Source organism: Acomys minous, assembly GCF_964271855.1.
Source record: "Acomys minous genome assembly, chromosome: 1".
NCBI classification, from domain to species: domain Eukaryota; kingdom Metazoa; phylum Chordata; class Mammalia; order Rodentia; family Muridae; genus Acomys; species Acomys minous.
This window is the reverse complement of record NC_140483.1, coordinates 12,626,402-12,648,918: the sequence shown is the minus strand read 5'-3', so window position 1 is coordinate 12,648,918 and position 22,517 is coordinate 12,626,402. Positions and strand designations below refer to the sequence as shown.

At 50.9% G+C, this 22,517-nt stretch overlaps 1 protein-coding gene across 1 annotated transcript in view; it reads right to left on the bottom strand.

Moving 5' to 3' along the window:
* Positions 1-21,885, bottom strand: part of LOC311586974 (calpain-2 catalytic subunit) — a 49,540-nt gene extending 27,655 nt beyond the window's left edge. Inside the window, exons 1-2 of the mRNA XM_084763329.1 lie at positions 21,108-21,885; positions 15,860-15,929 (exon numbers count right to left, since the gene is read on the bottom strand). Coding sequence (XP_084619455.1) covers positions 15,860-15,929; positions 21,108-21,344 — 307 coding nt within the window. The 5' untranslated portion in view covers positions 21,345-21,885. The remainder of the gene's footprint in view (positions 1-15,859; positions 15,930-21,107) is intronic.
* Positions 21,886-22,517: the final 632 nt, after the last annotated feature.

Sequence of the window (22,517 nt, the reverse complement as noted above, 5' to 3'; positions counted from 1 at the left end):
TGGGGTCTTGCTTACGGTTTCAGAGGCTTAGTCTGTCATCATAGTGCGAGCATGGAGGCAGGCACGGCCCTGGAGCAGTAGCTGAGAGCTACATCCTGATCCACAGGCAGAGAGAGGGAGAGAGAGAGAGAGAGAGAGAGAGAGAGAGAGAGAGAGAGAGAGAGACAGACAGACAGACGGACACTGGGCCTGGATTGGGGTTTTGAAACCTCAAAGCCCACCTCCAATGACACACTTCCTCTATCAAGACCACACCTACTCCAACAAGGCCACACCTCTGAGTTTTTTTTAATCCTTTCAAATAGTACCACTCCCTGGTGACTAAGCATTCACATATATGAGCCCGTAGGAGCCATTGTTATACAAACCACCACATTTATGAAATAGTAAAAGCTATAATCTCTTTAGTGCAATGTAATTCACCAAGACAACACCAAAGTTTATCCTTACCCAGCCAATGCAGTCACACTAAGATCATAGCCAAGGCAAGAAGAAAAATATGATGTGCATTTGGGGTTTGTTGTTGGTGTGTTGATCCAAGGTCTCACTGCGTAAGTATAGTCTGGCCAAGAATTAAAAAATTCTCCTTCCCCAAACTCCTATGTGCTGGTATTACAGGTGTGCCCCAACACACTCTGCTTAAGTCACATATAGCTTATAGTCAAACATTCAAGTTTTCTAAATCTGGAGTGAAGGGAGCCTTAGAGGCAGGAGAAGAATATGTTGCTTCTTAAATAAAGTGCAAACACATGATATCCCATCTAATATTTGATTTTTTTGCTTTCTCCTTCATCCCAGTCAACAAATATTTTGAAATAAGTTGGAAAATTCCATTACTCAACTAAAACAAAATATTGATTCGTATAAGCTCTTTTGGCATCAGTCTCTACACAGTGTTTGTGCAGTTGGCATGCTCAAAGGCTTGCCATGTGCTGAGCCTGTGTGTTTGCATGTATTTTTACAGTATCACACCCTTTCACAGTCACTAAACAGAGCAGGATAAATACCAGCATCCCATGTCACAGTTGAAACTGACTTCAGTGAGTGCATCACCATCACCATCACCACCACCACCACCTCATCATCATCACCACCACCACCATGACCATGACCATCACTACCACCACCACCACCTCGACCACCACCACCACCATGACCTGTGTATGTTCACTTAACCCTTTCATGCCTTGCTTTGCAAATAGGCTGTGCCTCTTACCCATTCGCCCAACTCAAAGAGCAGTGCCCATAGACTTTCTTCCTTGAGAGATGACCCAAGCCTGACTCAGAATCTGCACTGTGCTCACTCCACCTGTAAGCCCCCATACCCATGGGAAGGTTCCTCCCCATGACAACTGTCATACAACTTTATCAGCTGTGGCCTCCTCCTTCAGTCCTACCCATTCTTGATTTCCACCATCAAGGCCTGAATCCGCCTTCTTTCTCCCAGTTTATGGAAACACGTCCCCTCTGGATAGTCCTCACGTCTTTTTCCTGGACAGGTACCCTAGTTGGAGATGTCCCTGGGGTTCCCTCTAGGCAGAACGCTGCCCCAAGCAGAACATGGCTGATAATAAGTCAACTGGCTAATTTGAGAGACGTCTGATAACCAGATTAACTCAAATACTACAAAGGGACATGGCTAATCTGTTTTAGCTCCAGGCATGCCCTGGAGGCCCCTGGAATGTGGCCACGTGGCTGCTTGAGGAAAAAAAAAGGTACAGGTTTTAACCTGCACCTGTGAGAGACTCAAGACTCAACACTGTGTTCCTCATTGGCGTTAGTTTGGCTCTGCTCTCCAGTCATACAGGAAGACACTGGTGGGAGGGAGGATGAGACGGCCACTCAGCGTGGCCCTCACTGGGGGAAAGGACGGTCTCTTAGTGCTACAGCTTGAATTACTCAAACTTCTGCCTTCCTCTCCTGGTAGTCAATGCCGTTGTTACACAGGCACAAAGCTTGTTTGCGCTTCGTTTCTTGTGGATGGTGTTTTGGGTCCCCGAATTATCTCAGCCTGGAAAACACTTGTCTCTGGAGCCGGAAAGCTGGACTGTGGTGAGCCGAGGTCAGGAGCCTGGTCAATACCCTCTGCTTGCCTCTGTGTTTAGTTTGTATCCTCCAACCCTGCTTAGAAGCCCCTTGGCCAGTGGAGCCAGGGGCCATGGCTGCAGTGTGGTTCAGCTGGAAGAGGACCTGGAGACTGGAGGCCAGGGCATGTTTCCCTCGTGGTGATGCTATGCAGGACCCACTCTGGATTCTAGAATTCTAGCAATGGCCCCCAACCTGCAGGTCGAGATCCAGAGAAGAAGCCTGGGCAGCTGCTGCCTCCTACTAATAACAACACTAAGTTGTACAGGAGCCTGTCTGTGGGGAGACAACCATCTACCCTTATGGGGTTTTTTTGTTTTTGTTTTTGTTTTTTTTAAGTAGCCCATATTCTCAGCTACAAAGATTCATTATCATGTCTTTTCCTTTCAAATTGGTCTATAAACAATGTGATCCCAATAAAACTAGCAAAAGAGTTTTAAAAACTGGAACCTAGTTGACACTTAAGTTTATAGGGAAAATTAAGTATGAAGCATGGCCAGAAAATAAGAAGACCAGAGTAATGGTACGTCCTGTAATTGTAGCACTTGGGCTCTTCGGGGGCAAGAGATGCCCAGGCCTGCCACATGCTCCATGCTGTGTTGCCTTTCCTCCCTCAAATCCCCTTAGACAACAGAGCTAAGTGATGAAGTGACCATGGATTAAAATTTTCTGAAAGCATGAGCAAAGAGCGGGGCTGTGAGATGGCTCAGCAGGCACAGGCTCACTCCAAGATCCGGGTTGGATCCCCAGAGCTCACACGGTAGAAGGAGAGAACTGACGCCTTCAGGTTGTCCTCTGACCTCTACACTCATGTACCACCCCCATACAAAACACTTTAAAAAAAGAATAAATGATGAATGAATTAATATTCATACATAAATGATCATTATGCAGCTTAAGTTTCTACCACACATATTATGTATACATTTTAACCATGATAAACAATTCATTTATATAATTTGTTCTCTTATTTATGTGTTTGTAGTTTTATATTATGATAATGCTTAACATAGCATGTGACTCCATGAAGATTCTAGAAGAGAAAGTAGAATTCTATTACAATCTTAGAGTGGAAATTGGGTATCTAGTTGTAATCTAGAAGCCATGAACATTTAAAATCATAAGTTAAGAATATTTAAATCTAAAATAATAAGTTTAGCTACATTAAAGTAATTACATGGTAAAAGTCACAATAAGTAAAATCAGAGTAAAATAATGAAAATATAAAAAATGTGAGAAATAAATGGTATTCAGACCTAGACAGAGGTCACATTTTTTTTAAGTATATAAAGAGCAAAAGGCCAAGCTTACTAGAAAAATGAGGATACAGTTAATAGAAAAAGGAAAATTTAATGTGTGTGTATTCTGTTATATGCATAAACATGAATAGGAGACTATCTGTTCCTGGTTGTGTATGTTCATGTGTGTGCATATACATTAGAGCAGGTGGCTTTACATGTGCATGCATGTGTGTGTGTGTGTGTGTGAATTGTGTGCATATACACAAGCAGGAGGCTGTGCCTGTGTGTGTGTGTGTGTTCATGTGTTTATATTATGTGCATACACAAGAGCAGGAGGCTGTGCCTATGTGTGAGTATGTGTGTGTTCATGTGTATTGTGTGCATACACAAAAGCAGGAGACTCTGTGTGTGTGTGTGTGTGTGTGTGTGTGTGCGTGTGCGTGTGCGTGTGCGTGTGTGTGTGTGTGTGTGTGTGTGCGTGTGTGTGCGCCTACATAAGAACAGGAGGCTGTGCATGTGTGTGCAGTTCAGCCTCAGGGGTTGCTCCTCAGGTGCCGGACTCTGCTTTTTGAGACAGGGTTTCTCAGTGGACTGCGAAGGATGCGCCGGCTGGCCAGGCGCCCAGAGACCCTCAGTGTGGGCCCATCTGCTACAGCGAGGAGTTTTTGACAGAACCTATGCTTTTCCCTCTTCCTTCTGGGTATTTTTCTCTATTAAGACAGGATCTCAGTCTGTAAGTCTATATCTCAGGCTAGACTAGAGCTCACTAATAACCTAGGCTGGCCTCAAATTCACAGCACCCCCCTGCCTCAGACCCCCAAGTGCAGAGATGACGGTGTCTATAATCGGTCTGGCTTTGGACTGTATTTTCTTTGTGGCTGCTTGCTTTTCTTTAAAGGATCTCCTGTTTTATATTGTCTCTATTTACTGTCTGTGTACCCTGAGAATGAGGACAGGCACATGTAAATATAAATAAATTCTGCGCTGGCCACTGTACAACTATGACATACCGTCTCTGGTCTGCCTTTCCTGCCCCAGGGACCTTATACTGGCTTCTGTCCAGCACCCTGGATATGAGCAGGCATGAGGGGTCAGTGTAGCACTTATGATTCACGAGTGTCCCCACAGAATGCCAATCTGTCACCCAGGCTGCCCCACATCAGTCAGTCAGATATCATCCGGAAAGACACTGAAACCACACAGGCCGAACCTCAGGGGCCTCCTGTGCTCTCCTGCTGTAACCTCTACTCCCATTGGACTTTGAAAAGACAGAGCCTCTCGCTCCAGATAGAGTGACCAGACTTGGGCTATACATACCTATGGTGAGGGAAGTGTTGGATTATAAAACTCTGAGGTAAAAACGACTGACAATTTGAGGAAGGTGAGGGAGGCAGCATTCTGGGGTCTAGAGCCAGCACTGAAAGGAACTCACTGGGGCCAGAGAAGTGGCTGAGGGTCTCACAGCCCCTTGGGGACATAGTGAGAAACCCTACCTTCCTCTGTATGGTCCTCCAGGGCTCCCGTTTAGGTAGGGTGTGTTTTGCGGTAGGCGGACTGCATTCCTCTTCCCTCAGAGACCTGGCCTACCCAGTTCTGTTTCTAGTTTTTCACTCCTTCTGGCATGTTCCACATACCTGTCTGGCTTAGAGCACCAGAAGGCGCCATAAGCCTCAACTCCACCCTCATAAGGCCCCTCAGACTCTAGTGTCTTACTCTCTCGCTCCCCTGCATCTGAGGCTCACTTTGTTCCTTGGCCCAGGCTCTCTTTTCCTGTGGACTTCCCTTCCCTGGGTGTGACCCATCCTTCTGACATTGTCCTAAGCTCCACTCTGTCCCACCTGCTGACAGGAGTCAAGCAAAATGGACATGACAGCCACCCAGTGAGCTTATGACCTGAGAGCCTTGGACACTGATGGTAAAGGGCAGCAGCCACTCTGGGCAGGGGCGCTAGCACAGCCTGGGTGCTGAGGAAGCTAAGCAAGTGAGGCCCAGGAGGCAGCTGGATACACAGGACTCTGGCTGGAAACCTATCTGGGTCCTGATGCTGCCACTTAATTTGGGGTGAACTTTGCTTGCTTTTCGTTGTGTGCGTCCTGTGCAAGCCTTAGCCTCCTTTGGCAGTTTTGTTTTGGGAGGCGTGAAGCTGGCAGAAGGGGCTCAGGGAGGAGTGGGAAGGGTTGTGACTGAGGTGGGACTGAGGGGGAGGGGACAGTGGTGTGCTCAGCTCTGTCTCATTATTCTGGTTGAGCCTTGGGAAGTGCTTCCAAAGTTGCAGAAAATGCTGGAGTCCAAACAAAGGAAAAGCATCCCTTATCACATCTGAGGTCAAGGTCAGTGCTGAGGTCAAAGCCGTGGTTGCACAATTGTTTCAGAGCCAAGAGTGTAAGAGTGGCCTCTGCAGAGAAAGGCCCAAGCCCCTCCCCCAACCCCCTTCTGGAATCTGAGTTCCTCTTTGTGGGAATTATGGGAGCTTTGGAGGCCCCGCCTCTGCTTGGTCCCCTGACAGAACACAAGGCTACAAGGCACTCAGGAGCCAGTCTCTTCCTATGGAGTTGTGTTATCAGTTTCTTGCCTTGATGTCCTCACTGTGGGTTCTCTCCCAGAGTCTCGCGTGGCAGACTAGCGTCTATTTCTTGATTTATCTATTCTTCAACTGTTCAGCGACATTCTCTCTAGCTTGGGTTACCCGAGAAGAGGTAAAGTGACCTTTCCGTCACTTTAATATGAGGGCCCTGGGGGGGGGGGTCTCTCCAAATCCAGACTTGCTCTCCCCATTTTAATTTGTTTGGCCGAAGCCAGTTAGAACAGGAGTTTGGGTTTTTCCACACCTTGGTCTCAGCCCTGGAGACTTGCTCAGACTACCTGCATGAAAAGGCGAATTGTTTCTGTTTGCTCCGGCCCCTGTGAGCACCCCTAGATCCCAGGGCCTTCCCTCCACACCCAGGCCTACAGACAGTTCCCTGTTAGCACAGGCTGTGCCCAGGCCCTCCCTTAAGACAGGCCTTATGAATGGTTCCTTTAAGCTTTGGGGGGCCTTTCTCTGAAAAGATAAATTCATTCAGGGCCATGTCAGTACATTTCCAGAGCTGTGCTCCTGGTCTCTGCACCCTGTGTGGCAGCCCCTGTGTCCGGGTCAGGGCCACCTGCACCGCTGTGAGGAATGGTTGTGGCTGGGTTACTTAACTCATCTTTGCAGCTGCTGTAGAGGTTACTAAGTGGCGGGGCGGGGGTGTGGGGGGTGTTAAACAACATTTGTTGGGTGTTTTCTCTTTCATTTCCTTCGGCCATCAACAAACATCTTTCTTTCCCGAGCAGGAAAGTGAAGCAGAGTAGGCACACACCGCAGGGGGCACCCAGGGCATGCTGGGCTCTGCACAGCTTTGCCGCACACACCAGAGGGCATTAGCCTGTGGCTAGAGCCTGGCCACCCACTGCTTCATGGGCATGAGTGAGTTAGAAGCCCAGGAAAGGAAGATACCCATCATCCATAAACTTCAAACATGGGCTAAGGTGGTGCTTAAGCCTGGGGAAGGCAGCCAGGACACAACCAGCCAGCTGCAAGCGCCCCCCCCCCCCACCTCAGTTCCCCTCACAGGTTTCCATGGTTACTTTTTTCATTTGTGCTTCACTTTCTTGTACATCTTCTGACCTCCCTCCGTTGCAGAGCAGGAAGGCGGTATCACCCTCTTCTACCTCCAGTCTAGCCATAGGCTATGCCAAGGCACTGGGGCAGCTAGCTCACAGCTAGCAAGGACAGCCAGGGAAACCTGCTCCCAGGGCTGGTGGCGAGCACTGGCCTGGGCAGGGAAGAGCGGGGCTGTGGGGTGGGCTTAGCAGAGCTGGGGCTGAGTGAGAGAAGGAGAGCAGGGAGCATTTTCAGGGATTGGGAAGAGCCAAAGGCATGGACAATAGGCACAGCCCAGGGAGGAAAGGTCAAAGAGTGTCAGAAAGGTCAAGTCTGGAGAGACTAGGTCAGAGACACCGAGTAGGTTTGGAGTCTGTACTGGCCCTGGGGGATTGAGACTGAGGCTTCTTCTAGTTGGCCTTTCACCTTCTGACACCAGCCTGTCTCAGCTTGTCAGCCCCTCCAGGCACAGCAAAACACTTGTGTCTTAGCTACACCCGCTGGCTGTCTTTAGGGGTTTGAGAAAGCCAAGAAAACCAAAAGATGCCATTGTCAGGATGCCCAGGGCATCCAGCTATATCAGGGCACAGGGCACCCTGGACCTGAGACTACATTCCCGTGAACTTCTGATGTCTGCTTTAGAACGGACCCAGAGTTGGGAAACCTAGAAAACAAATCGATTGGCTTGACAGACACTCAGAGTCCTCCCAGCCTCCTTCTTTGTGATGCTCCTCCCATTTCTCCTGGGAAGCCTGGTGCACCTCTCCCACATGTCCAAATATCCCAACAATCCTGAACCTCCCGCATGCTGGCCCTGGCTACAATGTTGCTGTAACCCTAGTCTTGCCTCATGTGAGCTGCTGAGCTGCTGCAGTGCTGGAGGTGTGTGGAGCTGATCCCTGCCACCCATCTCCGGATGCTTCTTGCCGACCACCTCAGCATTCCAGCTTTCCTTCCGGTGTAGCACCCTGCAGCCTGGCGCCTGAGACCCTGTGCAGCTTTAGGATTCCACAGCTTTCCCTTCACTCCTCTGCTGATGGCTCCAAAGGAGGCATTTTTCATCTTCCCCGCACTGGAACATTCTCGGAGCTGGCAATGTGTGTTTTCATCAACCCAACTTGGGGAGGGAGTGCTCCTGGCACGTGGTGGGTAGAGGCCCAGGATGCTGCTGACTGAGCAAGGACCCCCCCCCCACCCCCACCACACACACACATTGAAGGACTACTCTCCAGCAGGCCTGAGCAATGCAGGCAGGTCTTGTCCACCCACTTCCCTCTCCCTTGGTAAACAGATTACATTCCGAAATCTAGCCCCCAAGGTCTACTCCCTTATTTGGCCGCTGACTCATTCCTGAGACTAAACACGAAGGTCCAACCATCATTATTAGGCTTCCCTGGCTAGTCTGTCCAGTCAGGACTTCCCAGTTCATCCTAGCACAGATTCCCGGGCCCCCTTTTCTCCTTAAAACCTCACTCCCCCAAACCACCAACTGTTGCTGCTGCTGCTTGTTGCTTGCCTTTGCCAGATACAGTGGCAACTTCTCCGCCTCTCCACCCCCGGTGCCCATCCCCACCTCCACCCCCACCCCTTTGCTCCTCCAGGGTACCAAATGTCTTTTGTGCTGAGAATTTGGTGTCCGGGTGGTATCCCGTACAGACTCTGAAAGGACCCCAAACTCCTTCACAGAACATGAAGAATTATCTGCCCCAAATGTCAAGAATGGCACCCGGGAGAAAGCCTGCTTCCAATCCTGCTGGTGTCCTGGCTCCGTCCCATGGGGGCTCCCTTCTGCACCTCACTTGCCCACAGCTGGATGGATGATAAAGAGAACAGAAGCAGCTCCCAGCTACATTTCCGCCTTCAACGTCACTTCCAGTCCCCAGTCCACCTGATACCTTGTCAGGGAAGGGGCAGGATGCTCTCCTGTCCTAGGCAGCCCAGAGAAGGAGGGAACCCCAGTTCTCAGACAGCTGAAGGCCTCAACTTTAAAAGGGATGAGAAGGAATGATCCTAGTGGCACTGTGGGACTCCCCCCAAAGCCCCCCATGGGGCTAGCCGTGTCACAGGGCCAGGCCTGTGACAGGGTGATGACAAGTCACTCTGGGCCTTCCCCCCTGTTACTCATTCCACAGCCTGGCAGCAAGCCAGAAAAGGCTTCCCCAAACGGGAGTGCCCAACATATGTGTGGTCCCATCAGCCTTGGGGAGGGCGGAAGCCTGTGCTGTACTGCAGCCCCGCCTCATCAGCACAACGTCGTCAGTCTGCAGGGAGGGCCTTTTGTCTCACGTTCATAATCCGGAGTCTCCTTCCTTCCTCAGTTGTCCTGGCATAAGCGAGCACACACGCCGCAGGTTTCCTTTACGTTGCTGCTCCCTGCATCCCAGACCCTCTTGGACCCCAGCTCACTATCTGATGTAGGAATTTTTATCTCCTGGTCCCAAGGCAGAGTGGCTCCCCATCTCCATGGCTGCCTCTGCATCCTCCTCTGATGCAGGCGTCTTCCCATCAGGCCGCCCAACACACCCCTTCTCCAGCTCATTGCTTCCCACACCCGTAGAAGGCACTGAGGCACCTGCTGTCCAGCAGCGTGCCTTCCTCCCCTCCTGCAGGACCCAGAGGGGCAGAAAGGAACTGAGCTGAGGCAACTAGATGCAGGAGAAGCGTCAGAGTGAAGGTTGGGCTGGCTGCTTGGGGTTTCTCCCTGGAGGAACTCCCAGAGGCCTTGGGGTCTCAAGATGCCCTGTTGTGTGGGAAGAGGAAAAAGGATTCGGATGTTCTCACGGTTCCCCATTTCACAAGTGGGTAGCTGGGAAGAGTAACAATCCCAGGGTGAAGGCAAGCACAGGAGCCTGCTGTGTGGTGCAGGAGCCCGGGCTGTGTGGCATTAATGGGCCTCTGGCTCTGAGGAGGAAACAGCAGGAAGTCGTGACCACCATAACTCCTGTGCACAGGAGCAGAGGACTCTCGAACTTTTCCCAATACCACATCCCTCTGTTACATCTCTGTCTGACAACACCAGGGTCACCATGTCAAGTACTAAGGCTGCTCATAGCCAGGCACGGAAGACGGGAAGTGCAATGCAACCTGATCTGAGCACACTCCCCTCGGGCACACTGTCCCCATAGATCTTACTAAACCTTCCCTGTACCTCAGCCTCTTGCCACTGAGCCTCTGGAAGTTTTTTCATCTTCACAATTGTTAGACCTACTTTATGGAAGGGCACTCTGGCTACTCAAAGTGACGGAGCTAAGGAGCTAGCCTCTAACCATGGGGCACCCAAGTCCTCCCTCTCACCCTGACGTTTTCAGATGCTCATTGACATGTGTGCCTTGCTTGGCTCTGATGTGAGGGCCATGACATGACAGAGAGTACAGGACAAGGGGACTTCCTCCACCACCATCAAAAGCCCCACCCTCGGCTGCACTATTCAACCCCATAGTCACATTTAGTTGCATTTAAATAAAACCCACCAGTTCAATTCTTCCACCAGTCATGTTGGTACCCACCCATAATCCCAGCACATAGGAAACAGAAGCAGGAAGAGCTCATTGGATTCAGGGCCAGCCTGAGCTATCGAGACCTCATTTCAGAAAACAAGAACAGCTAGTTCCGTTCCTCAGCTGCGCTCTTCACATTTCGAGTGTCCGCTCAGGCATGTGGCTGGTGATTACCCTATTGGCAGCACAGCTGGACGTTTGCGCCTTTGCTAAGTGCTCTATCTGGTCAGAGCTGGGCTAGCCTGCCTCATGGGCTAGCCTGCCTCATCACACATGTGCCTTCTAGGCCACCTGCTCTCAGGCAAGCTGGAGGCAGCATGGACCATCTCTTCCTGGGGCTCATCATCCATCCAGTGTTGTGGACCGCCCTTACTGCTAGAGCCCTGGAGACGAACTTCCCCGGGAGCTAATACCATTGGGAGCTGAGGCTGAGAAAAGGCACAGACATTGGACTCTGTTCTCAAGCACAGTTGAGCCAAGACATTTTAAAATCACAGGATGTTGCAAGTGTGGGCCCTAGGAAAATCTGATCCAACCCTTTCTTCTCAGACATGAGATGACTGAGGCCGTATAAGGGTGTGGTGAGGCTTCTAGCTCCAATGGCTGGCGGGAAGGTCCAGGGAGTAACCAGACAAACCAAAAATCATATCCTGGTCCACAGACCTCGAACCCTGTCACCCTGGGAATGCTAGGAGAGTCGTGGGGGGCGGGGGGACTGAGGGAAGGGGAGCTGGAAGCTTTGATGGAATCCCACCACTCCCACAGCCAAGCACAGAGCTGGCTACCAGGTGAGCCTGTGTCCTTGCGATGTGATGGCCAAGGCTGGGTCCAGCCAGGAGAAGACAGGGCCTCAGGACAAAACAGCAGTTTAGCCCTTCACAGGAGCCTTGTTTCCGCTGCCTTAGCTGCAGCAGGAAAATCAGCTGGGAAGCTGACAGCAGCCTCAGGGGAGAGAACTGTGCAAGATTGTTTGCAGCAGAGGGTAAACTACGGAAGCCATGACTCACAGATGCAAAAATGCTCCGGGAGGGGCCTCTATAAGGGTGTGGTGGGGAGAGATAGGGGCTGGGGCTGGGGCTGGGGCTGGGGCTGGGGCTGAAGGTCCACAAAGAGAGAAGGATGGGTTGACTTTCTTCATTAAGCCAGCCCACACCTGTTTTCTAGTCATTGTCTTTTTCTTTTTTATTTTTTTAACTGTAGGCATCACCATCATCATTGCATTATTATTATTATTATTATTATTATTATTATTATTATTATTATCAATTTGATGTTTCTGAGATAAGGTCTTGCAACACAGATCTCACTAGCCTGGAACCTTTAGCAATCCTCCTGCCTCAGCCCCCTGAATTCTGGGATTATAGACATGCAACACCATGCTCGACATCTCCATATATTATTTTAAAAGAGGCGCCTGCAAATTCTAAGAGAAGAGCATTGTGCAAAATTCTTGGCTGGTACTCTTTGAAACTGTCAAGTTCAACAAAAACAAGAAAGGCCTGAGAAGCTCCCATAATCAAGAAGTGCCCTGTGGCCGGATGATGGTGGTGGCACACGCCTTTAATCCCAACACTTGGGAGGCAGAGGCAGGTGGATCGCTGTGAGTTCGAGGCCAGCCTGGTCTACAAAGTGAGTCCAGGACAGCCAAGACTACACAGAAAAACACTGTCTCGAAAAACCATTAAAAAAAAAAAAGAAAGAAAGAAAGAAAGAAAGAAAGAAAAAATAAAAAGATGAAAGAAGTGCCCTGCGGACACAGGATGCAATACGCGGCATTCCGGGGAGACCCTGGACAGCAGAAGGCTGCTGAGTCAACCCGAGGAGTCGCCATGAAGTATAGACCTTAGAAGATATGCACTGATATTGGTTCATCAGTGGTGGCAAACTTCCCACACTCATGTGGGATGCTTATAGGACTGGAAACTAGTTCTGGGGTGTAAGACTCTCTGCACCACCTCCTCGATTTTCTGCAAGTCTAAAATTATTCTAAAAGCACAGAGTTTGACTAAAATGAAAAAAAAAAACCCACAAAAATTTCTTTGCCTACTACAAAGGTGAATTTAAAAATTCACATGGTGGGTGGGGTGGGGTGGGGGTGGGCTGGAGTGATGGCCCACTCAGTGGCCTAGAGCACTGAATGCTCTTCCAGAGAGGATATGGGTTTCATTCCATACCTTCCTTGTGGTTCACAACCACGTAAATCTAGGACCTCCCCTGGCCTCCTTGAACACTACATGAACATGAACATGGTACACACACACACACACACACACACACACACACACACACACACTTCCTACATCCGTCTTCTCCAGCCCTGGGAAGGGAGTGTTTCCATTAGAGATGTTCTTTGCCCTACTAGGATGACGAAAGCTAACCGTCAATGTGATGGGTTGTAGAGGATGGGCCTCTGGGCATGGCTGCAGGGGATCATCTTGATTACATTAATTCAGGTGGGAAGACCTGTCCACTCTGGGCGTCACCATTCCCTTGTCGGTATCCTGGGCCGTGTGGGTGGATAAGTGAAGCTTACATTCATCACTCTCTGTTCCTGACTGTGGACGTAATGTGACCATGGCCCACAGCTCCTGCCACATTGGCTTCCCCACCATGGACCGTTATCCTTGAACTGCGAGCTAAAATAAATGCTTTCATAAGTTGTATTTGTCACCGAGTTCCTGGACGCATGTTATTAGCCAGGAAAAGAACAAGATCAAAGTGTGGTTTCTGCTGAATGGTGTGAACCATTGCTAAGTTGGGGAGTTCCTGTATTCCTGTGATTACATAAGGAGGAAACTAAAGCTCATAAAAGTAGCTTGGCCTGCGGAAGACCATAAAGGCTATTACATAGTAGAGGGAGTAAGATTGGAAACTCCACCTTCAGGGGCACAGTTCCCACTGAGCTGGCTCCCTTCTGCCTCTCTGATGACGGAAACACTAGGAGGCTGTGGAGAGGGGCAGCCTGTGGCTAAACACTTCCTGGTGTGTGTTCTGGGAGCCAAATGAAGGAGGAGGTGAAGTAGTCCACTTCAAGGGCCCAGAGAGCACAGGTCTGCTGTTTAAACAGCTGTGTCAGCATGGGTGGGGGGTGGATAGAGGGGAAGTGGGGGAACCTGATGCCCTCTCCTGGATGCCAGAAGCCTGCTGGGCCCAGCAGCAGCAGTTCCAGAGAGGCTGGCCTCTGGGCCTTTCACTTCCATTCACCCAGGGAGTGAATGCATTTGGGGTAGGAGGCACAAGTGGAGAAATGAGCATCCTTGCTCGGCTCAGCACCGAGCATTCAGACCCTGTGTGGGGTTATAAAATGAGTGCAAGGCTTGGCATTAGGCCAGGGCTCACTCCTCTGGCAATGATTACACGTTATAAAAATGAGTGCAGGCCTTGGCGTCAGGCCGGGCCTCTGGCAATGATGAGGGCACAGCCTTACACAGACCCTCCTCTCTCTGTATTTCAGTTTTCATATCCGCATAGCAGTGTAAAAATACCTACTTGGGACTTGGCATGGCTGCATATGGTAGTGTCTGAGTCATGCATATGATCGTGTCTGAGTCATGCTTTGTTTCTCAGGTGGCATACTTCTTGCTCACCTGCCAGACTGGAGCTCATGCATGCTGGCCAAATGCTCTACCACCGTCCCATCTCCCAGCAAGCATAGCTTTAGAGTGCTGAATGCTACCTATCAGTGGGTTTTGATACAGCGATGCTTGAGCCAAATTCCTCCAACTACTGACGTTACTGTCTTTGCCACAGCCCTGCTCTGTCACTTCTGAGCCTTGGGGGACTTGGCGATGTTGTCACCAGTCCTACTGAGCCTGTGTTTCTGCCACAGCCCTTCTATTACCTCTGAGCCTTGTGGGACTCAGAGATGTTACCACCGCCTTCAGGACGTCATGCCCAGTAGCTGAAGCAAGGGTGAGAGTTCATCAAACCATATTTAACCACTCACACACCTTGTTAGAGTCTTCCAGAATAAAAAGCCAAGAGAAAATAGAATGGTTAACCTGGTTCTTTCAGAAACTTTAACCATTAGACCACTTACTGGGAAAGCATAGGAGAGTGGACATCTCTTTCTCATTTGGTTCAGGACATATAACAAGCAATTTCTCCCAGGAGTTTAACCCTTGTGGCCCCTCCCACACTGCCTGGTGGAACTAAAATGGGACTTAACTCAGTTACTTATGTGCAGCTTGGCCCTTAGGATGTGGACAAACTTTTGAAGTAGCTGTTTAGTCTTCAGGCAGTGCTCAGTAACCGCTGCGTCCTCCTAGAGCCTTCAAAAGCTCCCAGGTTGGTCAAAATCTTCATCAACTTCCAACCCCTATCATCCTCATTTTCTCTGGCCAGTGGCTTATCCCTACAGAACACTCACCCAGCTTAGGTACCCTAGGATGCCTGGTCTGCTCTCTCCCCTGGGGAGAGAGGGCAGAGAGGGGAGGCCTGCTTTCTGCAGGTGACAGAACTCTGAACTCTATGACATTTTAGGAATTCACACTCAACAGAGTTGTGTTCCAACAGGTCTGGATCCTGTCCTCTCTAGAGGCTACCCTGTGGTGAGGATTTACATGGGCTATGGCATCTCCCGCAAGGTGACATTTTTGCAGGTCTCTTTCTAGGGAGGCCACCTCAATACGTAACACACTAGTACTGGGGTCAGACCAAATGTGTCTCTACACCAAACCTCTTCTCTGGCTATGGCATGTGTGGCTTTAGCACACTCATCTGTAGAAAGTGAATGATCAGGGGTGTGTCAAAGTGTGTCAAGCATGGTATACTGACTGGCTTAGTTAACAGTGGCGGCCATCATTATGATGAGATCAGAACCCCTATCAAGTGGGCACAGGAAGATGGTGAATTCTTTCTGGTTAGTTACGTTACAGTGGACTTGTCTGGGAAGCCAGTTGAGGTGGGTAGCAGGTTTCTGGTTTATCAGAGCAAATGACCTGCCCCGAGTAATTACAGGCCCATGTTTATTATGTCTAAGAAAAAAAATGAGGGTGGATTCCCATTGTTGAGCTTCACAGAAGCCTGGGGAGTTTCAGGATGAAGAGCTGGGGACTCTAGCACCCTAATCCTCAGACATGGCCCCCCAATCCTCACTGATGCTTGGGTTGGTTTGAATTACAGAAGTATTGCAATACATGAGTGTTTACAGCCCACACTGCTTTCCCACATACTACCCCAGGGAGCTGCCTGCAAGGCGGAGCTGGTCCTGGTGCTTTCTGCTTCCTCTCTGCAGTGAGAGGTTTCCCCTTCCTTTGCACTGAGTCACTGCCTCTTCTTGGGGACCTGCCTTGGACCTCACAGAGCTTCTGCCTTAGCATTGTGTCTGGCTGGGGGGCATCCCCAGGAAACAAGAAATCCACAGAATGTGCAGTTGACACACACAGCTTGCTCCAGACCCCACCACTCACCCAGGGCTCCTTGGCAGATGTCTGTGCGGGTGGCTCCTCCAATAATGAACTGGGGGTCAGCGCAGATCTCCTGGAAACACACAGAGCATGGTCAGTACAGTGGACAGGAGCCTCAGTTCCGCAAGCCCCTCCTCCTCATGCTGCTCAGCTCTGAGGAAAGTTTCATAGTCAGACCCCTGTGCTAGGAGGAGGTCCATCTGACCCTGCTCCATTGGCTCTAATTGGGGGTGGGGTGGGGCTGTCCCATTCTACTGTTGACCAGGGCCAAGGAACCAACCAGCTTTCTCTGCCAGGCTTTGAGAGTCTCCACGCTGAGTGGCCCCTGCCCATCATTCTGGCGCCTTCTCTTCTGGGCCCGCATGCAAGTGGCTGGGTTTGCATGACCTTCCTCCTTTGCCTCCATTTCCCAAATTGGTCCCATTTCAATACCTCCTTTCTCTCCCCTCCAGGATGAAGCCTCTCCCCCTCATTTATTCCCTCTTCCCTTTGAGTTCCATCCCAGAGTTGTTGAGAACCTACGCCTGGGCTGTCCAGTGACACTCGTGAGTGCTTCTCCATCTTTCTAATACCCGTGCTTCTTGGGGACAGGGGGCTGCATCCTGCCCTTCTGCAATCTCCAAGGACCAGGAGAATTCATGTGTTCTGCACCTGCTGCACAGACACGATGTGTCAGTTCCTCTTATGTGTGGGGAGCATCTCCGGGCATAACGTGATTGCTCAGAGCTTCACAGTTCCCCGCAGTGGTGGAGACCACTGGGATTTGAACTCATTGTCCTCAAGTGCAAACAGTCTGCTCCTGCTGTTTAGTGTTAAGGCCCCTGTGCCTCTGAGGCTCACAACAGGCAACGTGGAAGGGCTCAGCCTTCCAGCAACCCCCCGGATGTGTTTCCGTATTCTGAAGTGCTCCACCCAAAAGCCACAAAGGAAGTCAGGGCCCAAATCTAAGCTGCCGTTGACTCAGCATCAATGTAGATTGTAGGAGTGTCACATCGGCATAGAGTGGCCTTGCCCCTTGGTACTGTTCTGTCTACAGGGAGTCTTCTTCCCTGGGTGAGATCTGGGTCTATCCTGGCAGCCTCCGGCAGCACACCAGCTCACGGAGCATGCTCCCTTCCAGCTTCCCCATCAGTCTACTGAGGGGATGCAGGGACAGTGAGAAAGCACTTCTGTCAAGGCAGGAAAGCCAACTTATCTTAAGTCTTGCCAGGCAAGCACTTATCCCAGGGAAGGAGCAGACTGGGTTAAGCTCCAGGAGCCTCTGTCACACTGATCATCCAGGGGCCAAGCTCTTACCTCAAGACAGAGGCTACCATTATACATCAGAGACTGCCTCAGGGTCTTCAGAGAAGTCAAAGTTCCAAGACTTCACAGCCCAGAGATGCTTTTGAAAGCTGAGCCCTGGCCACAGGCTGTGGAACTTGGAATGAAACGTGCAGCCATAGAAGAAAGGAAGGAGGGAGGGCCTGAGCCTTGGATTCTGACAACCCAGTGAGAATCTTCGCCCTGCCATTTATTGCATGTGGCTTAGGATGCTGGTGGGTCACTTGACACAGTGAAGCTGGTTCTGCATCCAGACGATGGGTTTGAAGAAGGCAAATGTACCACCCACAGTGGACTGTTCTCAGGGGTAGGTGACATGACCCTTTATGGCCTTGGCAGGTGGGAGGACCTGATGTGCCAGGCTTGGATGGTGCTGGGCTACTCCTCACTGTGGCCTTGCCCTGGCCACTGCCCCGGTGGACTTGTGGTCGCGTTCTAGCTCATCTCTTTTGCAATGCAGACCTCTCTTGCCAGGGTTATGATATCCTCTCAGGAAGAGCTTATCAGACGCCCCCAGCCCAACCCCAAGACGGCCAACCAACTCCCTTGCCTGGCCAGCTTTCTCTTCCTCATGGCTTGTTTCATGCTTTCTCTGAAAGTCAACTTTAATCTCTTCCTCTCTTGTGACTCAACCGCTAACAAACTTAAGTTGCTCACAGCTGAGTAGTCTCTTAAATCAAGCCCACAGGTGTTTGTACTCTTTCTCCCCCTCCCTCTTTCCCCCACCTCTTTCTCCCCCTCCCTCTTTCCCTCACCTTTCTCTCCCTCCCTCCTTCCCCCACCTCTTTCTCTCTCTCCCTCCTTCCCCCACCTCTCTCCCTCCCTCCTTCCCCCACCTCTTTCTCTCCCTCCCTCCTTCCCCCACCTCTCTCCCTCCCTCCTTCCCCCACCTCTTTTTCTCCCTCCCTCCTTCCCCCACCTCTTTTTCTCCCTCCCTCCTTCCCCCACCTCTCTCCCTCCCTCCTCCCCCCACCTCTTTCTCTCCCTCCCTCTTTCCCCCACCTCTTTCTCCCCCTCCCTCCCCCTCTCTCTTTCTCACCCACCCACCAGGCTAGGACACAACAGGCCAGGACAGCTAGCCCAACCCTGGCTCCACTCCTGGCTTTGTTCTGAGAACGACTGGCATTCCCAAGATTTAGTTTCTCCAACTGTAAAATAATTGCATGGAAGCAATAGCCTGCCCGCCCTCGGCCGTGTCCTTGGAGTGGCTCTAGATCTGTTTCCTCCTGGGAAGGCTCATAGGTACTGGCACCTGTTGAGGGGGCATTTCTGTCCTCCATGGTCTTCAGAGACCTGGAATATAACAGGTGTCCCATAAATGCTTACTGACTGAACGGAAGGCTGAGTGAAGGAGCGTGCAGACTCAGTATATGTGGGGGTGGTCTTAAATGTCAACTTGCCCTGGCCTAGAGTCACAGAGAAAGGAGTCTCAATTGAAGAAGTATCCAAATCTGGTTGGGCCTGTAGTTCTGTCTGTGAGGGATTATCTTAATTCCTAATTGATGTAGGAAGACCCTGCCCACTGTGGGTGGCACCATTCTCTAGGCAGGGGATTCTGAACCGTAGAAGGCAGACAAAAGCTAGATACAAGCAAGTGATGTGCGGCCTTTGGTTTTCTCGGCTCTTAACTGTGGATGTGATGTGATGCTCATGTTCCTGCACTGATGTCCCCTCAATGATATGCTGTAACCTGGAACTGTGGCCAAATAAATTCTGTCTTCCCTTTAGTTGCTTTTGGGTGGGGTGTTTTATCATAACCACAGAAATGAAACTAGGATAGAAAGCAAGTTGTAAAACAGTATACAAATGTTAGCAACATGCTCTCCTATATGTGAATCATCTCCCTAATCAGGATGTCATCTGAGGCTCACAATGTTAGTTCATTCATTCATTCGTTCATTCATTCATTCATTCATTCTCCAAATAGTCAGTGGCTTTTTGTTGCTGCTGCTGCTGCTGCTGCTGTTGTTGCTGTTGTTCATGTATGTCTCAATGCCTGGCCTAGAATAAGCACTCCATACACGCTGATGAGTGAGTGCACGAGGGAGTGAATATATAGAGAGAGACTGAGAGCACATGGCAAGTAACGCACACCAGCTTAGCACAACAAGAAAACGTATGTGACTGTGCAGGTTCACGGTGAAAACTCTGGGTCAGAAATCAGCCTAGGGCAGACAACAACAGGGTGGGGAAGGTCTCTAAGAATGGCCCGGAAAGACTCTTTGAGAAGGAGCCTTGTGAAAGAATGTCAGAGAGACAGACTTGTGGGGGGAGAGCAGGCCTGGTAGATGAGAAGGGCAAGAGAAAAGAACTGGGCGTCTCTGGGGAACAGAAGCAGCTGTGGCAGCTGCAGCAAGTGCGCTAGACAAGAGAGAAAACAGAGGCCTCACCTGTTTTATTTTTATCTTATTCACTTAATTGAGACAGAGTCTTACTTTGTAGCCCAGGTTGGCCTCGAACTTACTGAGTAGCCAAAGCTGCAGAGTGTCCCGAGGGCTGGGATCCTGGATGTGTACTATCACGCCTAGCTGAGGGCAGAAGGCCAGTGACTCACCCAGTGCACCCATGTGCTCAGGATCCTGCTCTATAGAGACCTTTTCCTTTTATTTTCTTTTTTTGTTTTTCTTTTTATTGGAGTCAAGGTCTCATGTGGTCCAGGCTGGCCTCAAATGCACTATATGGCCAAGGCTGGCTTCAACCTTCTTTTATTATTGCTGTTTTTATATTTAGTTCGTGTGTGCATGCCTGCATGAGTCAATAAGTGTGTCACAGTGTGCAGCATGTGGAAGTCAGAGGACAATTTGGGGGAGTTAGTTCTCTCGTTTCATATGGTTTCTGGGATAGAACGAAGGTCGTTAAGCAGGGCCGCCAATGCCCTACTCACGGAGCCATCTGTACGGCCCTCAGCTTTGAGTTTCTGATCCTCCTGTCTCTACCTCCCGAGTGCTGGAATTACAGGCATACATTACCATGCCCTGATTGTATGTAGTGCTTAGGAAAAAACCCAGGGCTTCGTGCATACTAAGTAAGCACTCTGCCAGCTGTGCTACCCCCCAACTGGTCTAGGGTACTTTTCGGACTGGATTCAGGGTAAAAATGGCCTGGGAGAATCAAGGGTATGGAAGCAGGGTTTGAATGTCCATTGTCCTAACAGGAATCTAGAAGTTTCGATTTCCTCTCGGTTCTCTGGGACAAGTGAGGGTCCCAGGGGATGAGGGCCAGAAGGTCTTCCACCCACAAGGGAACGGGGAGGGTCTAACAGGAGAGAACCTGAGGGCTGGGTCAGAGCATCTGGCAGGGAGGCAGAGGTTCCCAGGTGAGGACTCTAGGTCAGCAAACTAATGAGTAACAAGATCATTGGAGCCCTTCAAGTCTTTGTTAAGTTATGCAGGTAAATACTGGGGGAGCGATCCTCTAACTGCACTTTGAGAGATAGCAAGATCCAAGCTAGATAAATCTAACGACCCACAGGTACTTGCAACCTCTTATGTCAGCCAGCACCAGGCAGTGCCCATTCCTTTGCCTCCTGGAAGCTATCGGGAGTCTGCTAGGCTACTCTGATAACCCCACCCCTACCCCCACAGCAGACCAACGCCCCCTCCCGCCACCGCACCACTAGATCCAATAAAAGTTTCGCCTCAGCGGCCCTGAAGCTTTGTGAAGCCCAAGGCGACCTCCTGGGCCTGTCCACTAGTGGGATTTGGGGGTCCTGTCCTGCGAGGAGCTCTGGGCATAGCTGGGGGCTGGTCCACTGAGTGGGCCGCAGCTTGCATCGGGAATCCCCTTAGTAGCAATCGCGGAGCATTACCTAGCCAGCATTACCCAGCCAGGGAGCCTGGGGCTCGCAGCCTCCCACTGCAGCTCCTCCCGGAACCCTAGTGCCCTTCCAGGCCATCCCGGCCCCTCCCGTTCCCGGCGCGCTTCCTACCGTGGGCCGCTTCCATTCTATGCCTCTAGTTTTGCTGGAGTAGGGCCCCAACTCCTTGAAGCCCAGAGACGAAGGCAAGGCGGGGAAGGAAGGATCCTGGAAGAGCGCCCCGGCCTCCAGGCACTCGTTCCGCAGTGTCTCGTAGTCCTGGTTGAGGTACTTGATGGCTCTTTCGTGCGATCCCAGCCCCTCGGCCGCCTCGCGGTCCTTGGCCAGCTTGATGGCGATGCCTGCCATGGTACTGGTCTGGGTAGCGCACTCTATGGAGAGAGGGGTCGCGGAGACAGAGGGTGCTGCACTCGGCTGGGGCGAGGCCGGGCCCGGGGTGCTGCAGCGGACTGCGGGAGCCGCTGCTGCGGGCGATGATTCACCGGCGGGAAGCGCCTGGGCCGTGGGGTGTGGCCTCCGCCTCTCCCGGCCTGCTCGGCGCCGAGCCCCGGACGCGGCCAGCGGGCGACCTGCACAGCGCCAGCCGGAGCGTGGAGGACCGCGGGGCCTATGCTGCCACCTTCGGACGGTTCCCGGGATGGCGGGGCCGGGTGGCGGGTTGGGGTGGGGAGTGGGTATGGGACGGGACCGGGCGACAACACCCACAAGTTGGAGTATAAAAGTTGAGACTCAAACGCCAGCCCGTGGGGAGGAAGGCTGGGCGAAACTCAGCAGTGACTGCCCAGGAAACATCGGATGAGTCAGTAGCGGATGGAGTGAGCACTGCGACTAACCCACTTGCTATTCACTGGACTCAGGATATAACAGAGCTCTGCAAGCTCTCGGCATACTCTCTACCAGCGAAATTTCTTTTTTTTTTTTTTTTTTTTTTTTTTTTTTTGGTTTTTCGAGACAGGGTTTCTCTCTGTGTAGCCTTGGCTGTTCTGGACTCACTTTGTAGACCAGGCTGGCCTCGAACTCACAGCGATCCGCCTGCCTCTGCCAAGTGGCCGCCGGTAGACCCTTCTTACAGATGAGAAACTGAGCCCCATAGAAGCTCAGTGACATAAACCCCATGAATTAGTTGTCAGAGGAAGAGCCGGGATTCTAATTCCCTGGACCTCTGCGGTGACTGCACAGCTATTTGTACATAAGTAGAGTTGTTCACTTTGACAAAGACCAGCCATCCAGGTTAAATCTGAATTTTAAGGGGGGGGAATGTGATGTTTTAATATGTGTAGCCCCCCAAATACCACCCGAGCAAACCTATACTAAAATAATGATGTGATGCTTATCTAAAACTCAAATGTACCTGGGAGGATTTGTTTAGTTCATGCTGGGAGAACTTTTACAATAGAGTCCTTGTCGGTGGCCTGGACCACCGCTCTGTCCAGGGAGTTTCCTGGGTGGCAGCTCACATACAGAGAACACGCTTCCAGAATGAAAACTGGGAGGGTTTAGAATGTGCCTGTGCTACGAATG